Below are 19,283 nucleotides of genomic sequence, written 5' to 3' on the forward strand. Positions count from 1 at the left end.
GGTTAACTCTAAAAAATAACAACAATGAAAAACTCGTTAAAAAAAATTATCTAAATGCACACTACATCAGTATTTTCTAGGTGGTCATTCCCTTCTAGGATTTTTTTTTTTAAGGGGGCATGGTAAAATGCAAAATAAGCGAAAAATCAGCTCAAAGTCACCATGAATAGTTACGCGCTGCCTTTTCAATTTGGTGTTTTTTTTTTTCCTGCTCGCACTTTCAGTTTCAAACGCCACTAGCTCTCTCAGTCCGTCACCAGCTTAGGCAACAAAATATAGGGAAGCAGGATACAAACATGGTGTCCCCATACACGGCATCTATTAACCTGACTTCACAGAAGGCAGAACAGGGTTTCCTAGGGCTTTTCCTTCTACAGAAGTCATTTCATTTCAATGACCAACATCAAAATAATAAGGTACGTATTACCACTATCTCATACCTACTACTTTTCCTCCAGAAGGCTCAACTTATTTTATATTATTTTAAGTAGAACCTATTAGGCAGTGCCAACCATACAAAAAAAGGAAGACGTTAAATGTTAGAAGTCGTTTCTTTCTTTTCTTTTTTTTTTTAAAGATTTTATTTATTTATCAGAGAGAGAGAGGGGGAGAGAGCAAGCACAGGCAGACAGAATGGCAGGCAGAGGCAGAGGGAGAAGCAGGCTCCCTGCTGAGCAAGGAGCCCGATGTGGGACTCGATCCCAGGACGCTGGGATCATGACCTGAGCCGAAGGCAGCTGCTTAACCAACTGAGCCACCCAGGCGTCCCTAGAAGTCGTTTCTTTCTTTCTTTTTTTTTTTTTTAAAGATTTTTATTTATTTATTTGACAGACAGAGATCACAAGTAGGCAGAGAGGCAGGCAGAGAGAGAGGAGGAAGCAGGCTCCCCGCTGAGCAGAGAGCCCGACGTGGGGCTCGATCCCAGGACTCTGAGATCATGACCCGAGCCGAAGGCAGCAGCTTAACCCACTGAGCCACCCAGGCGCCCCTAGAAGTCGTTTCTAATGAAGAAAGTGCTGATCTCTTGGATGTGTAGGTGGAAACACAGAAGTTAGGTAATTCCCCCAAAGTCACTGGATGGACTCTGAATCCTTGACCGTGACTATTTTGTCCACCCAGGGCATTCAGATAGAACTGTTTACACCTGAGAGGAGGTCTGCTTGAAGCAAAATGCCCCACAGTTTTGTTCTATATATAATTCCTATTCCCCATGCAAAGGTTGAATTTACCCAGGTTTTCTGAAATTTATGGCACATGTAATACCTGTATGAGAAGTCTTACTGGCCATGTTTTTCAAGTTAGGAAAGAGAAACTGAAGTGATATTTTACTTGATTCCTTCTTCAGAGTCAACTAGCTTAGTAATAACCTAAAGATCCACTTTTTTTTTTAAGATTATTTATTTATTTATTTGACAGACAGAGATCACAAGTAGGCAGAGAGGCAGGCAGAGAGAGAGGAGGAAGCAGGCTCCCCACCGAGCAGAGAGCCCGATGTGGGGCTCGATCCCAGGACCCTGGGATCATGACCTGAGCCGAAGGCAGAGGCTTTAACCCACTGAGCCACCCAGGTGCCCCTAAAGATCCACTTTTGAGGAAATTCCCAGTGTGTTGCTGGGGCAATCACAAGACCATTTTCCAGTTTAGTTTAGCCACCCATTTCCGACAAAAGATGGAGGCATCAAATATGGGAACGATACCTCTTAGGTAAGGGCTGGGCTCTGAAGTCAGCATCCTAAAGTATAGACAGACAGAGATAAAATGATCCTGGGGGAGACACCTCACTGTACACCTGTGTCCCCTCTGAGGACAACACAGTCAGTTTCTTCTCCAGAGTGGAAACACAAAGCTGTTTTTTCAGCTGAGTCCTAAACAGTTTAGTGTGTAGCGTGTAGCGTGTAGAGGCTGTGCTGCTTTTAAAAACACATAGCTACATGTTCACGCTGTTAGAGCCACAGGAGAACCCACACCCAGTAAACTCTTGTCACCCACCTCATGATCACTCTGCTACGGTACGTACTGATGGGGTATAATGGTGGGCAGAACTGCTCACATTACTTAACCACTTCGTTGCTGCCCCCTTCCTTTCTTCTGAATGTGTATACAGGATTTTGTGCAAGTTAAATGTACAAATAAAGTGACTCCACTGCAAATCTATCTTTATCATGTTTTACTGAATACAAAAGGTATAAACATCAGCATGAACATTTATTGTCCTCCAAGAACAGTTCCTGGAACATAATCATGGACACTCAGTCAATTAAATGAATTCCTTTAACCATATTATCCTGTGATTTAAGAAAATTTTCCAGGATCAACTAAATTTCTCATAGAAATTCCTATAATTGCCATTATTTTCTCAGAAAAAATACTTCCTAAGAATGTGTAATAAATACCCTTGTAATTGTATCATTAAATAGCTATAGACATAAGAAAGAAGTTCTAATAAACTGAAATTTATTGCTCTCCTATGAAACCAAGTTTCCCTACTATGCTGCTGCCTTGTCTAGAGCATTTAAAAAAGTGGCCCTTGAGGAAGCTCACTGTGTGTGTGGCAGAGGGGTGGAGGGAGTTGGGGGTGAAGGAGGAGGAAGGAGGGGGTGAGTAAGTAATAAGCTGCTTCTTGAAAAAGCTTTGCAGATTGCCTTGGATGAGAAACAGCCAAAATAAAAAGGTTCATATAAACAATAATAAATATAAAGAGTATTATTATCCTCAGTAGATGCTCTTATACTTGCCCCCAATCCCATTTATGTGTAGAAGAAAGTTTTTACAATGTAGATTAACAACAGCCTCTGTCTAGACTCCTATCTTTCCTTTTTACCTTGACTCTTATCATGCAAATAAAATTATACTTTAAACCACGTCCATCAAACAGAAAGATAACTATCATCATAGTTTCAAAGAGTTCTATCAACAAGATTCATGATTCTTCCTTTGTAATCTACTCTTGTGTTTAATATAATCAACTGAAAAGAAGTCTAAATATTATACATATAAAATGTTAAAATATATTTGGATGGCTTGGGTGCCTGGGTGGCCCAGTTGGTTAAACCTCTGCCTTCAGCTCAGGCCCTGATCTTGGGGTCTTGGGATCAAGTCCCACGTCTGGCTCCCTGCTCAGTGGGGAGTCTGTCCCCCTCTTCTTCTGTCCCCCACCCCCAGCTTGTGCTCTCTCCCTCTCTCAAAAAACAAAATCTAATAAATTATTTGGATGGTTTAAATCAATTTATTGGTTTTTCAACTTCAAATAATTAGAAAATTTAAAATCCAATATTTTCCTTGGTTGATTTTTATTTTTAAAAAGCATGTATTATAAAAAAGCATGTATTAAAAACCGATTTCCAAATTTTAATCTCTGCCATTTTAATTGCTGACCAGATTCAACTGGGGGATCAGTCTAGTTCCGACAAGTAACTGAACACTTTTTTGTCTTAAGAAAGCCATGTGGGCACTTCTTGTTTTCTTATTCAAAAGAAATTGATTCTTTGGATCCCCATAACTATAGGCATTATTTGAATTCTCTCAGCTCTCCATCAGAAGAATACATTATGTAATTTTCCCCACTAGAGATAATATTGTTTTGCTTGTGTTTATTTCTTGTTAATTTCTGGAGTACACATTTAACATTCATCAGATTGTCTTAAGTATACTTTAAATGTTCTTCATCAAGGACGTAAAATTCAGAATGTCTATTATAACCCCTTTGCCTGTTTGGCAATAAAATCTGACAATTATGGAATTTTCTTCTGTAGTCATGTAAGTTTTAGAAGGGATAGATGTGATCACATTAAGTTTCTGATCAAATATTCCAGCTGCCCCCCCCCCCCATTCTTTTAAGCTTTAATTCTCACTGAAAGTTCTTCTAGTCCATGCCTACTTTGTTAGGCATTTTCTTCACAAGACAAAAAGATTAATGCTTTCCTTTAAAATGCTTTGCCAAGATTCTTCAAAGTTTTGCTTAGGCATCTATTCGAATGCTCAAATTAGCCACATCAATTTGAATAGTTAGTTTAAACTATTTCAGGCAAAAAATGAGTCAGAAAGATTTTTATAAAAGTTCTACAAAATGAAAATTGGACTTGATTTCTTTAATTTTTCATTTTTCTGGTTTTATGAATTTTTCATGTGTCAAATCAACTTGTTCTCTGAAGGAAATATAAAGAGCACATGCATTTTAATAACATAAGTATTTTAATAAGTTATAAAACATCTTTTCAAAAATTTAAATAAGAAGTGTAATTTTACCACACTGGCCTAACATAAAATTGTTTTTAAAAAATGGTGAAAGTTTTAAAAGACGGTAATATAAATATACCCCATTTGGAGGGAAATTTTCAGGACACTGCCCATTTAAAATATGGTTTGCCTTTCTAGTGGAGCGAAATAACAATATGTTCCTTTTAGAAGATTTCTAGGCCTTCATTAGAACTGGCCCAGTAGCATTAGAGAGAACCTAAGACTATCAACATGCTCCGCTGGGTAAGTAAGTATGTAACTTGAAAGTCGGTAAACATATTGGAAATATTTCAGTCACTGCTTCCTGTTAGTGACGAAACACCGTAGAAACAAATGTTGTTTAAATACTCTACCCAGTAAGGAACACTATTTTAGGTATAACAGCCCCATCGAAGTACTTCCTGTCCTTAATAAGTTATAGGTAGCTTAAACACACACTCGGTTAATGGCTCTTTTCTGAGTCAAAATAACACGACAGTTGAGTGTATAATTCAGGCTCCCTAACAGTTTATCTCATTAAATAAAAAACCCGCATTCCCCTGAAATGAAAGAAAAACTTCAACAAACTGGTACAGCAGTTAAAAGGAGATACAATTAATCTGTTTTGGGAATAGAGAAGGAGAGCAGGAGGTGAAAGAATCACTGTTTTTTCCTTAAAGTAAGTCATTCTGACTTTGATCTAAATTTAGGTAATGCATACTTCCTGTGGTAACTTTTCTTTTCAAGTTGCAATGTTTTCAATGTTAAATTTGCTCTGAAGCAGTATTTTTTGGTGGAGTTTTATTTTTAAATGGGAGTGAATGGAGGGTGAGACCAGGGACTGGGTTTCATTAAGAAAAAAAATTGTATGTGTATGTGTGTACACTGCTGTTTGGTCCATCCAAAATAACAGATTTGTGCTCATGTTCCCTAGGTAAGATGATTTTGATTAGAAAAATGTTTCTCCTAAACAACAATCAGAAACGGCAAGTGACTCAAAGTCTTAAAAAAAAATTCTTTTTCTGTGTGTGTCAGTTTCTTGTCTGAAGTTAGCGTCATCACATACTAAATATAGACATGCCAAACAGTGTCCCCCTTCCCTGACCCTCTAAGTCCCTCGGGCCTCAGGCCTGGGAATGAAATAAATTCTGTGTATGGAGGGAGGGGCCAGCCACTTAGCCAGTGAGCTAAGGTGGCCCTCATGAGTCACCCTCTTGCCCTCTAGCATGTGTTAGGGAAATCTGGGGGACAGTATCTGTGCCTGCCACCCACTCTGTATATTCTAACCTAGTAAACCTCAACACTGACAGTCATCAATACAGCTTCACCCTACACTTACTCCAAGGTATTGCTCTTAACTTTCTGCTGAAAGAAACTCTTGAGTTTCCCCCACTTAACCGATTTCACGGCATTAAAGGACAGCTGTATTGTCAAACCCTCCACTAACGTCTGCGTTCCAGGGTTAATGATCAAAGATGATTATAGAATTAGGATGTTTCTCTGGTGAAGGGCACGTAGGTTTAAAAAATCATGTCTGTCTTACAGGAATGTAGCAGCTGCCAAGACATCAAAGTGAAAGAAATGAAGGAAGCTAAGTACTAAGAACCCTGGTGGAGGGAGCCCAGCTCTAGGGGCGGGGGTGTTTGGCCTCAGCCTTCCTGATTCCGGCTTCCAATCCTAGCTCTGCCCCCAGGCCAGCCTCCGCTGACTCAGCAGAGTTCAAGACCGTAGCGAGGGAGTCTGCCCTCTTCTCTCCCCATCCACACCTAGTCTCCCAAGACAGTGACACATACAACTCTCCACTTGCAAAACGAATTGCCAGACAAATTAGCGAACCATTTCAAGCAGAAAGGCCGATGTGGCTTCTTCACTTGTTAACCAATCAGGACTTAAAAGATTTGAAGTCCAAGGCTGTTCCCAGGGATTAGAAAGCGAGCTGGTGATGCAGGGTGAAGTCTTGGATCATTAACCCAGCCCGACACTGAGTCCCCAGGAAACATCTTATGCCAAACCACTACATCAGAAAGAACTCTTAAAAAAAAAAAAAAAAAAAAAAGGCAAAGAAAAGAATTCTTTAACATTAACCAGAAGGTTCAGCTGACAAGAAAGAAGGGTGCGATGATACTCATTAGGTTTGAAAACCAAACTCTGATCTTAAAGAGAGAGAAAGGTAAATGGGAAATAATTCAATGAAGTCTGTCCTGACAGAGCCAGTTTCAAGGATGTGATTATCTCTGATTCAGGCATCTTCTATTAACAGGGGCAGCAAACTACAGCTGCTCTGTGGGCTAAATCCTGCTCACTGCCTGTTTTCCTATGCCCTGAGCTAAGAATGGATTTTCATTTTTTTAATAATAAAAAAAAAAATCAAAAGAAGAGCATTTTGTGACCCATGAACACTGTATCAAATCCAAAGATCAGTGTCTGTCAGTAAAGTTTTATTAGCTCTCATTTGTTCGCATAGTATCTATGGCTGTTTTTCGTACCACGGCGGCAGAGACTGGACAGTCCACAGAGCCTAAAATATTTACCACTGGCCTTTCACAAGAGAAAAAAAAAAGGTCAGTCAGCCTACCCCTGGTTGATGGCGATGTCACTCATTGGTAGACAGGAGTATCTTGGACAGGGAGCTTCAATGAGAATAAACTGTCTCCACGTAGGAACAGCAAAGGAGGAGGCTTATTTCTGTCCCATCACCTGTGGCCTCCCCGTGAAAATCCTTGTTGGGTATGGACTGGCACACCTGAGAGAACACAGGACCCAACTTACCTGCTCACTGGGCTCAAAGCTCATCTCCTCCTTCTCAGTTTTCATAGCTATTAATTTTGTGTTGCTGGCAGGGTCTGTCTTACTGTCCAGTCGCTCAAGTTTGGGGGTTATTTCTGGTAAACCAATATCTTTAGTATCATCTTTGTCTAGCAGGTAGCGAAGTAGTGCATTCTCTTTCTTCTTGGGGCTCACGGGCTCTTGTTTAACAGTCACTTCTGAGCCGGGAGCTGTGCTGTTGGCCTCCTGGCTCAGCTCTTTGCCCGTGGCTTCTGCTGTTAGCTTGGCCAAGTCCACGGGGGAGCTGCTGTCCTGCAAGAGTCTGTGCAAAATCTTATGCTTCTCCTTGAGCGAGGTTCCGTGTGTCGAGCCAGAGCCAGGCAGGCTCGCCGTGGAGTCCTTGTTTGTGTCCGACAGGGAGCTGGATAAGGGCGAAGGCTCCATCTGGTCAGATTTGGTGGTCAGCAGCTGGAGGAGTTTGGTCTGTCCCTTGCTGTCATGCAGCCGAGTCTGTCCATCGGCTCTCTCACCGCTCACGGCCTGGGGCATGCTGGAATCGCTGGTCTCCTTCTGCTCTCCGGGATGGCAGCTGCTCTCTGCTTGACCAGGTGTACCTTCAGAGGGCTCCCCATAAAGTCCAAAACAGTCTTTGGAGTCTAAGCTTCCCATCTTGCTGAGTGGGGGAGGATTCATATTAACGGGGGAGTTTTGCAAATTGCCCATTTTTAGGTCTGGTGAAGCCAGCGACGACCCCAGTGAGACCCCGTGCCCCTCGCTGAGGGCCTGAAGTGCGTTGAGGGAGCTGTTGGTGTAGCTATGGCTATTTCCTGTGCTGCTGCAAACTCCCACAGGGGAATGCAAGCTTCCTGCAGGGGAAAACTGACTGGGTGGGATTCGAGGGCTGCCAGCCACTCCGGGGCTCATGCGATGCCGTGGCGAAAGCATGGAGTTGGGCTGTCCTGGATTCATGCCAGGGCTGCTCTGTGAGGGACTGTTCATTTTGAGTGCATAGTTACTACCCTGAGGAGTGGTTGCTTGCATGCTTGACACATGGTTCATTCCCCCGGAACCGCCAAACCTGCCCATGGGCATGCCCATTTGTTCCTTTGGGCCATTGATGGGAAAATTTATATTGCTACCGAGGGTCATGTCCTGACCTGGGTTCCCACTGCACATGGCCTGATGGGCAGGGCTGCTAGAGCTAAGTGGATTCAATGGCTTCCCCATCGCTTGTCCAGTCAGATCCGGATTCATTACACACACATTCTGCTCTCTGTAAGATGAGGAGAGAAATATAAAAGGAAACGCATTTAGCAAGTTGTTATTAATTTTTTAAAAAATGAGATGGCCTCTTTTCTTTAAAAGAACAGACTACATTTACAGGACAGATAATACTTGGATGAAACAATCTGCAATTATGGACAAGACTGAGCATGCATAATTCTGGACCAAGAGGGATGTTTTGCAGTCAACTCATTAAGATGTCTGCGGTTTTATAGAGGAGGTGTCTTTAAATGTGACTACTACTGGATTGAAATCGTAGTTACCAGACAAGACATGAGAGGGGTTCCAATTACATAATATCTTTCTCATTACATGGTATTATATATTATATATACATGGATAACTGAGAGCTTGTCCCATCTTCAAGGAAGGACCCTAATAAGCAGAGCTGTCTTCAGTTATCTGTCAAATCACAATTCCTAACAGTAGACACATTTGTAAGCCCAGAGAGCTCTGAGGTATACTACTTGGCTCAAGATGGATAGCAAACTTCAAAACTGGTGGGTGGGGTTGGGGGAGCCCGCCTCAACTAGTAGGAACTCCGCAAGTACTAGAGCCAGTGAAGTTATTCAAAGTATTGTGAATTAGATCACCTTGTCCAACAGAGCCCCTTGTTGGTCAAAGCAAGAGACTCTAGCACAGACAATGTAGGGCCAAACTTTAGAGTGACTGTGCTCTGTGATCTTACCCCCAACGCCCAGACAACTCCAATCCACTCCCTTACTGGTGACTCAAGGCAACCTTTCTGGGCTAGATGATTTTCCAAGCCCTATGAGCTTTAATTTACAGCCTTGGCAGTCACTTGTGAGTTACCACATGTGTTCACAAATCCAAACAAAACAGGTTTCACAAATCATCAAACATCAGCTTTCACTTAGGGGGGTGAAATCTGGCACATCTGTAATCACTTTCAAATTGTTTCAGTTTGAGGTCAGATTTATTAACAGTTGGCAAACAGGGCTGCCTGATTTTTTAAATTCCCAAATAAGAAAGGATACAATCGAGAAGTGTAATAAAAGGGGACTCTTTCACCAGAGCAACTTTATGTATCTTCTGGTAGTACCTCATAAAGTTTTATACCGTACATACATAAATATTTATGTAAGGCAAAATGTAATCATTTCCCTACATTTGTGCTCTAAAACAATGTAGTTTATGACATTTATTTTAAAATCAACATTCAATTTTCTGTACTGTCATTTTTTAATGGAAATGTTTATTACCTTTCAATTGAAAGACTAATGGCAAGAAGTTAACTTAAACCTGAGGGGGGAAAAAGCCCCAAAACAAGTCCTCTAAGTAGATATACTTGGAAGTCTCAGATTTCCACGCACAGGAGCAGAAGTCCTGCTAGCGGCTTTCCTACTTCACTGCACGTGTCCCCATTGGAGGGATGGCCTAACTTCCCTTCCCTGTTAGGGGAGGCCTTCCTGTCGGAGCCCCGTGAGCGGAAGCCTGTGTTCTTCCAGCGGGGTTTTAAAATTCACTAGTATTAAGGCGCAAATTCAAGAGATAGCCCTCCTTTGCCGGTATCCTAAGTTGTCTCTTAGTCAGAAGTTAATAGCAACTTAATTTTATATTGTACCTGCGTGTGGCCGATGAACAGACATATCTAACAAGGCTGAAAAGCTCTAGGGGTATCTGTTGCTTTGGAAACATTTCCTCTTGATTTGGGGAAGGGAAAGAGTGATTTCTTAGAACAAGGATTACCTGTGAAGCATATGTAATGATATTACAAGCTGAGGTTCATTAGTAGTCTGAGAACGGATGAGTTTGCTCTTCGTTTGTGCAGCAACAAGAGTGCCATCGGACAAGGAAAAACGGTAGATTTGACTGAACGCCAATCCTTGTCTCAGCACTGTGGGCAAGCAAGGAAACAGAATTCATGTTTACAAAAACAAACAAACAAACAGAGAGTAAGGGGCGGGAGAAGACACACTAATAGTAATAAATTTCATTTTCATATTTTCCTACTAGCATGTTAACAAGAGTTGGAAATACTATTTCATGATACTGAAACATTTTAACATTTTAAAAGCACATTTATTTTTTTACTCAAAATACTAATAAATTCAATGCACATTTTTTTTTTTTTTTAAAATATGGCTTGGACCCTTGAACTATCTTCTTTTTAAAATCTTAAGTACTGGGTGCCTGCGTGGCTCAGTGGATTAAGCCTCTGCCTTTGGCTTAGGTCACGATCTCAGGGTCCTGGGATCGAGTCCTACATTGGGCTCTCTGCTCAGCAGGGGGTCTGCTTCCCTTCCTCTCTCTCTGCCTGCCTCTCTGCCTACTTGTGATCTCTCTCTGTCAAATAAATTAATAAATAAATAAATCTTAAGTACCATGGTAAAAAAGAGTGCAAACCATTTATTGGCTTAAAACTAGCTTTGCAATGGTATGTTTAAAAATACCAGAATGTTTTAAAATACCAAAAAACAATACAATGCATAAACATAATATCTTTAAAGATTACAATTTGCCTTTAATTTCTTTTTAAACTAATAAAAATAGGGGTGCCTGGGTGGCTCAGTGGGTTAAAGCCTCTGCCTTTGGCTCAGGTCATGATCCCAGTGTCCTGGGATCGAGCCCCACATCGGGCTCTCTACTTAGCGGGGAGCCTGCTTCCTCCTCTGTGTCTGCCTGCCTCTCTGCCTACTTGGGATCTCTGTCTGTCAAATAAATAAATAAAATCTTAAATAAATAAATAAATAAAACCTTAAAAAAACACTAATAAAAATATTACAGTAAAATTTATGACATTATATTCTCTGAATATTCATCTTCAAGTTATTACTTTTCATCATCTCATAATACTACCCCCATTCTGTTTCTCAGTGTGTAAGGAGTATTATTTCTGTGGACAGGACCTCAGGAAGTAAGAGATAAACAGAAAAGTCTTCAGAAGAGAAAAAGGCTAAATAGAAAACTGAAATAATAAAAGTACAATTAGTTTAATTTCTGAATAAAGAATCTGGTGTTTCCATTTTCAAGGCAAGAGAAGAAAATACAACAAATCAACTAGGTTAAAATAATGTCTCTTAAAATAAAATTTCAGATTTATCTTTTTTTTTTTTTTTTTAAAGATTTTATTTATTCATTTAACAGGCAGAGATCACAAGTAGGTGGAGAGGCAGGCAGAGAGAGAGAGAGAGGGGGCAGGAAGCAGGCTCCCTGCTGAGCAGAGAGCCTGATGTGGGGCTCAATCCCAGGACCCTGGGACCACGACCTGAGCCGAAGGCAGAGGCTTTAACCCACTGAGCCACCCAGGCGCCCCTCAGATTTATCTTTTAAAACAACTAAATACTGCCTATTAAAAAAGAACTTAAAAAAAAAAAAAGGGGGCGCCTGGGTGGCTCAGTGGGTTAAACCGCTGCCTTCGGCTCAGGTCATGATCTCAGGGTCCTGGGATCGAGTCCCGCACTGGGCTCTCTGCTCAGCAGGGAGCCTGCTTCCCTCTCTCTCTCTCTCTCTCTCTCTTCCTGCCTCTCCATCTACTTGTGATCTCTGTCAAATAAATAAATAAAATCTTTAAAAAAAAAAATCTCGATTCAGAAAAAAAGTAGACACATAATCTGGTAACCCGTTTAAACAATTTTAAGAAAACTACCATGTTTTTATCACATAATCCTCTATACAAATTCTGTAAGTTGAAGAGCTAGCACCACGAATAGCCAGATCGAGCACATTCATGAACTTTACAAAATTGCCACAAGGGAGTGAGGGAGGGAGTCGCTGACACACAGTATGGATTTGGGTTTTTCTTGGTAAAAGTTCACTTTGAGCAATTTCCCTAATGAAACCCCCTCCGCAGTTTCAGTTACATTCAGTGCTTAGGTATTTCTGCCATCAAGTGTTGCATGAAATTACTCAGGAGTGGCGGACCTGGAAATGAATTACTGTGCGTATGTGTATTTTGCTTTTTGCAGTGAGTAGGTTCCTATAAGGCAGAATAAATACAATATTTATAATAGGATTCCTATTTTGAAAAACTTACATATTTGGAATTTCATCTGTGATCCCTTAAGATTTTCTATTTCCATCTGGTCTACACCAAACATCTCTACTTAATTAGACATAGTTAAGCATGCACCTGAATTCACTTTGGAAGCTCTTCCATTAAAACACAAACTTGTAGATTTTTACTCAATGTGATTGATTACCTTCGAACTTACCTACTTCATACGTTTGGATGCAGGGTATTTCATATGTTTTGTAGTTTCCCTTCAGTGGGTCCCGCCTATTTAAGCCTACCACAGTGCCTGGTACATTTCTGCAAACCCTTCCGTAAGGAATTGGAAGACCACAGAGTTGAGTGTAGGACACTGCTACTCAGGGCTCAAGGACACTGAATGTGTTTGTTCATGGTGATTTCTTACCCATATTTCTTATTCTTACTGTTTTTTATTTTATTATTTTTAAAAGAATTTTTATTTATTTATTTGAGTGAGACAGAGGGCACAAGTGGTGGGAAAGGGAGGGAGAGGGAGAAGTGACTCCTTGCTGAGCTTGGGCCTTGATCTCACAAACCTTAGATTAGGACCTTGGAGTCAGATGCTTCATCAACTGAGATGCCTAGGTGCCCCCTGTTGTTACTATTTTTTTGGAAAGATTTATTTGAGGGAGTGAGAGAGCGAGCGTGCACGAGCAAGAAAGAGAGGGAGGGAGAATCTCAAGCAGGCTTCACGTCCAGCAGAGCACGGAGCTGAGCTCGGGGCTCAATCTCATCACTCTGGAGATCATGACCTGAGCCAAAAACAAGAGTCAGAGGCTTAACTAACTGAGCTGCCCAGGCACCCCCATTGTTACTATTTTTTAAATTTTAAACCAGATCTAGTGAAATAGTAGGTTAAATACTGATTTCTGAATCTTTACTTCCTCATTCCTTCCAACTTAGAGAAAGATGCTGAAAGGCACAAATTGCTGGATTATGTACTTACTTCTAAGAAGGATAAATAAGATGAAAAAGAGGAATGAGATGAGACAAAAATAAGGGGATGGGGAGAGAGGTCATCTACTATGATTTGTACTTTTCTGTAAGTGACCTTAAAGCACAGAGTGTAAGCATATGAACACTACTGGTAAAATGCTAAGGTCAAAGAGGCACATTAAATGGAAGAGGACAACCTAAAACTCTGTCTTCAATTGGGGTGTTAGGACTTTTTTTCTGCCAAATGTAACAATCTGCCAAACCGAGTTACCAGGCACACTCTGCTGGGCCCCACTGGTCCCAGGCCTCACAGCCCCTCCCTGGTAATCCAGGCCTCCTACCCAGGTGCCCCCTGCCAGGACATGCAGTGTGCACGAGAGGACCGAAAGATCAGGAGAAGTGTCTCCTTCCCCCACTTAGTTCTGAATAAGTGCCAGGCAAAGGCAGTTTTTCTTCGTTCTCACAGATAGAACAAGAAACCAGAAGGCACTTGAGGAAATGTGATTGAGCACGAAGAGCTCCAGGAGCAGCAGAGCAGAGGGACTGCACAGCAGAGGGATGGCAAGTTAGGCTCCAGTGCTGACAAGCCAGTCATTTCACCTGCTTCTAGGTCTCCAGCTTGAGTCCTAACACCTACCGCACAGCTGTGCTGAGGGTCCACAAGACAGTGTAAGGAAGGAAGATAACTGCACAAAGACCACGTGCCCAGGAGGGCTGCTATTGTTACTGGCGTAGGACTTCGAAATCCTGGGTTTAGTTCTAGCCATCTTGCTAATTAACCGTCAGTCTAGCTGACCTGTGACCTCAAGACAAGTGACTTCATTTTTTGGGCCTTCTAGAAACATCTTCAGGGGTCATCATCTGGAAGAAGAGCCCAGGATCTCACTGTCCCCTCTACTAGGAATTCAGCTGCTCTTGCAAATTTCACTTCATTCTTATTTCCAGATTTTCCTTGATTCAGAGATTTCTTTTGATATTAACTGGCCCCTTATTACATAGTCATATTTATATACAGAAGCCTTGGGATCAGAAAAAATGATCTCTTTCCTTCCCTTTCTTCTGTTTTTATGAAATGATCTCTGATTTATCTCATTCTTCTGTCTTACAGGTTCTATTAAATTTTCCTTTTTTTTTTTTTTTTAAGATTTTATTTATTTATTTGACACAGAGAGAGAGATCACAAGTAGACAGCGAGGCAAACACAGAGACAGGGGGAAGCAAGCTCCCACTGAGCAGAGAGCCTGATGTGGGGCTCAATCCCAGGACCCTGAGACCAGGACCTGAACCGAAGGCAGGGGCTTAACCCTCTGAGCCACCCAGGCGCCTCTTAAATTTTCCTTTAGATGGCGACATTTAGATGGCTAGACGATGCAACCACATCTAAACATAAAAAGTCAACAGATCCAAGTTTCCTGAGGTGAACTTCAGGCTCACGGTTTCAGAGAAAGCTCCCGCAGGAAGCAGTCATGCAGCAATGTCAACTCCAAGAGGAGTGGCACATGGGGACGCTTACCTTCATGATGATGCCTCTTAGCATAGGACACAGCCTCCCCTTCGTGCTGCGCGTGGAACTTCTGAATGCACCTTCTCACCAGGTCCTCCCAGCCTGGTTTCATGGCTGCCCTCATGGTGCTTGTGTCCAGTGAAGTGATCTTGCCTATGAAACGACAGCAAGCATTACACCTACACACTCATCTATGTGTCTGGAAGTGATTAGCATTTTACAAGAGAAAAATATCCTTCTTTAGAATAGGCAGCACAAGTACATGGACCGAAAGGGCGGACAGTGAAAAGAAGCGTCCCTCCCTCTCCTTCCTGCGGCGTCTTGAGGCTTCTGCCCAGGCGCCCATCACCATCCCCAGCTTCTTTGTTATCTCCTGAACAGAGCCCCTGCCTTACGAATAGGTCGATATTCTCAAATGATTGCTTTGGAGAGAAAATGTACCTTGGAGATCTTGGCGAGTAGTAAAACTTTCTGATGAGGGAAGAACTGGTCTCTCCTTCATAGGAACTCTTCTTGCCACACAAATCAAGCAGGACTGCAAATCTTCAATCACATACATTCATAGTTACCACATTAGGCCTTTCCAGCGAGTCACACAAACTCAAGTGTATTTAAGACAATGCGACCTTGCCAATCAGTGCGGGAGGGACGACAGAATACTGTGCACCCTGCACCCCCCCCCCCACCCCCGGCTTCGCCCTCTCCCTGCCTGAGTGGGAAGAGCTGGGGGACGGACAAGGGCGTGCTGTGCACGAAGAGCTGGGGGAGGTCGGGGGAGACCACTGAAGCCAGGGACACATGTGGCCGAAGTCCACCCACCACAAGGGCTCCAATGATCTGCAACCACCTTCCCAGGGACAGCAGGGGAGCGTGGTGGACCTCGACAAGCAGCTCATTTCAACATCAATACACAGATGATGAAAACTCAAATCCCATACTCTGCTCTGTCAAGCATTTGTTTTTTGAGTTTTTGGTTCACTACGCTACCGGAACACTAGACGTCCCCTCTACCCAACGAAGCGGCTGCCCCCAGAATGGCAATATGCGCTTTCAAACCAAGAACCTCCAAGGCTGGAGGTGACTTGGAGAACAAATCCTGGAAAGTGCAGCATGCGCCAGAGCGGCTGCGTTACTGGTCAAATCTCGGCCCTGGCTGGCTTCTCATAAAGCCATGCTGAGCCTTCATTCCTTACCCACTGACATTGTTTTATTCATCTGTGTTCACTTCTAGAGAACAGGGTAATGTTTTATTTATCTTTGTAACATGCAGGGCACACTGTGTAGCTCTTTCAATTTCAAAATGCTGGAAAAAAAGGTCAAAAAAGTCTTCATATCTTATGTCCTTGATTTATGATTGCTCGTCTTGAAATCTGGGGAAGGAGTTCTTTAAATATACCCAGGAAGGGTGCCTGGGTGGCTCAGTGGGTTAAAGCCTCTGCCTTCGGCTCAGGTCATGATCCCAGGGTCCTGAGATCGAGCCCTGCATCGGGCTCTCTGCTCAGCACAGAGCCTGCTTCCCCTCCTTCTCTCTCTGCCTGCCTGTCTGCCTGCTTGTGATCTCTGCCTGTCAAATAAATAAATAAAAATCTTAAAAAAATATATATATATACCCAGGAATAGTGGGTATCCCAAATATAAATGTAATCCTCGTCCTCAACATAATAAAAAGCTAAATATCTGAGCATACACTACAAGACAGACATCTTTTTTAGCTGCTTTAGAGGCTCCCGGTTTGTTTCGTCCTTGTGCCAGCTCTATGAGGCGGGTACTGGCGTTCTCCCCATTTAACACAGGAGGAAACCACAGCACAGAGTTTCAGTAAGTTGCCCAACACCGTACAAAGCTGGTGAAGCCAGGATTCGAACCCAAGCACATTATGGCTCGGAAATCCTCCTCAGCCATACTGTGTTAACACTGAGAACCAGACTTTAAATGTACAAAAATGTTTAAATATACAGCACAAAACCACAAATTAGATCAGCTATATCTTTTTTTTCCACTTTGGAATGGCATCCTAGATGGGTGAATTGGCAGCACTTATTATGTTGCATAAAAAGAAAAAAATATCCCTCAACATTGCATACTTACGTAAAAACTTAATTTTGAAAAAATTATGTCATCTATGAGAGCTCCATTACTTTTCAATAAAATTTAAATTACAAATTACTTTCACATTCTTAAAAAAAAAGAATGAACTACAGATCTTCCTCAACTTACAATGGGGTACATCCTGATAAACCTATTTTTATTATTCTTTTTAAAGATTTACTTATTTGAGAGAGCGAGCGAGAGAGAGAGAAAGAGAGCAAGAGTGCAAAAGTAGGGACGGGGCAGAGGGAGGAAGAGACAAGCAGACTCGCTGCTGAGTGTGGAGCCTGACGTGGGGCTTGAGCCCAAGACCCTGAAGATCACAACCTGAGCTGAAACCAAGACGTTCAGACGTTCACCTGGATGAGCCACCCACGTGCCCCCCTTGACAAACCTATTTTCAGATGAAAATACTGTAAGGTGAAAATGCATTTACTACATCTAACCTACCAAACATAGTAACTTTGCCACGGCCATCTTAAATGTGCTCAGACACACTAGTCTACAGTTGGGCAACATCATCTCACACAAAGCCTGTGTTTTCATGAAGTGCTGACCACTCATGTAATTTACCAGATAGTACACTGAAGGCGAATGACACAATGGGTGCATAACCCTCGGAAGTGTGACTTCTGCTGTGGCTCGCTGTCGTTGCCCAGCATCCTGAGAGAGGACTGTAGGCATATCGCTAGCCCAGGCAAAGAGTTGAATTAAAAAATTTGAAGTATAGTTTCTACTGACTGTGTATGGCTTTTGCACAGTCCTAATGTCAAAGAACAGTTAAGTCAAACCATCGGAAGTTGGGGACGTTCTGGACTATTTAATGCTGATCATGGTTCAGGCGTATTCATTTAATCCTTACTCTGATACTGGCATTGTTGACCTCATTTGATGAGAGAAGAGAGCAAACTGATGCTCAAAAGAGGTCAAAAGACTGGCTCAAAGCCAGAGTTGGGAAGCGGCTGAATGAGGAGCAGGCGTGTCTGATGATAAAGCCCGTTAGGTTTTCACCCCCGAGTGCCCCTCCGCACCTTCTCTCTTTCAAAGCCTCAGAGGAGAGAGGGACACTCAGCGGCATAGTATGGCTTGCTTGGAGGGCATCCGGGTGGATGCTATAGCCACGTCCTTTAAGGGGAAGAGACTAAGAACTTGAGAGCTTGAAATCCTCTCCCTCAGTCACTCCCATCTCTATCCTCTCTTATGGATCATTCTAGTACACTGCATTCTGGACCCTGCATCCATGGATTAATTGTATGGAATCCATGAACCCCCAGAAAGTATATGAAAAATACTGTTTGTACTTGTGCATTTTTCTAGGTCTGTGGCTCGCTGCTTGCAGTAGACAATCCAGAAGAGCCTCGGATCCCCGGGAAGCTTAACTATTACCAGAGCTTCTCTAGTAGGGCTGCCACTAGTGGCTAGGTAAATGTAAATTTAATAAAATACAAAATTCAGTCCCCCAGTGGCATTATTGAAATTGCAAGTGCTCAGTAGGCACGTGTAGCTAGTGGGGCCTGCACTGGGCACAGAAGATACACAATACTGCCATGAATGCAGAACATTCTGAATAGTACTGTTCTAAAGACTTAGAAAATCGAACTTAAGGGATACTTGGGTGGCTCAGTCAGTTGGGCGTCTGCCTTCAGCTCAGGTCATGACCCCATGGTCCTGGGATCAACTCCCATGTCAGGCTCCCAGCTCAGCGGGGAGTCTGCTTTTTATTTTTGCCTGCCCCTGCCCCCTTGCCTGTGCTTGCGTGCACTCTCTCTGACAAATACATAAAAATCTTTAAAAAAGACGAATTTATCACAAGAATTAAGCAGGTTAAAGAGAATGGAGAAACCATTTCTAAATTCTTCTTTGTGTGGCCACTCATTTTAGATAATTAAGTATGAAAAAAGCAGCACAGGGATAAACACACAGACATGTAAGACAGCCTGCAGATTTTGTCCTACCTTCTCCTTCTTCTTTGATGGACTTTGGTTGAGAGACAGCAAAGCACTGCATAGTTTCATATTTCTGGTGTGCTTCCTGGTTATCGTGACCTTCCTCTTCCGAATCAGGTAGAGGTTTTACCAGCATCCGACAATTGAAGGTATGGCTGTTCCGCCTAGGAAGTTCGCCAGACCAGGATCCCCCATTCACTGAGGGAGGTAAAAGCAATCCGACAATTACAAACCAACACCAGGCTTGCTGCTGCCAAATTATCGAAACGATGCTGATGTTAAACAAGCTGGGAAAAATGCTTGGGATTTCCAAAATAACTTTTAACCCTCTTACTCTTCACCCTGACTCCTTCCTTCAAGGTCAGGCCTTGGATAACTATTATTAGGACACTGCTCTTCATTTTTGGATTTTCCTTACTCTGTTGTCTTGGAAATCTGGTTCAACCTACTTGTACTTTAGATATTTTACGCCCTTTAGATATGTTATCCCTGCTCAAAAATCTGGAACTGGCATCAAGTGCCGCACGCATCAAGCTCTTTAAGAGGATGC

At 42.4% G+C, this 19,283-nt stretch overlaps 1 protein-coding gene across 9 annotated transcripts in view; it reads right to left on the bottom strand.

The window, feature by feature from the left end:
* The window catches only part of NCOA2 (nuclear receptor coactivator 2), a 303,670-nt gene that overhangs the window by 36,700 nt on the left and 247,687 nt on the right, over positions 1-19,283 (bottom strand). For all 9 annotated transcript variants that reach the window (XM_032316141.1, XM_032316140.1, XM_032316133.1 and 6 more), the window contains 5 exons: positions 18,743-18,931; positions 15,141-15,242; positions 14,709-14,852; positions 9,976-10,123; positions 6,985-8,254 (listed from right to left, as the gene is read on the bottom strand). In XM_032316141.1, the coding sequence (XP_032172032.1) occupies positions 6,985-8,254; positions 9,976-10,123; positions 14,709-14,852; positions 15,141-15,242; positions 18,743-18,931 (1,853 nt within the window). The remainder of the gene's footprint in view (positions 1-6,984; positions 8,255-9,975; positions 10,124-14,708; positions 14,853-15,140; positions 15,243-18,742; positions 18,932-19,283) is intronic.

This window comes from Mustela erminea, chromosome 16, assembly GCF_009829155.1.
Source record: "Mustela erminea isolate mMusErm1 chromosome 16, mMusErm1.Pri, whole genome shotgun sequence".
In the NCBI taxonomy this organism is placed as follows: domain Eukaryota; kingdom Metazoa; phylum Chordata; class Mammalia; order Carnivora; family Mustelidae; genus Mustela; species Mustela erminea.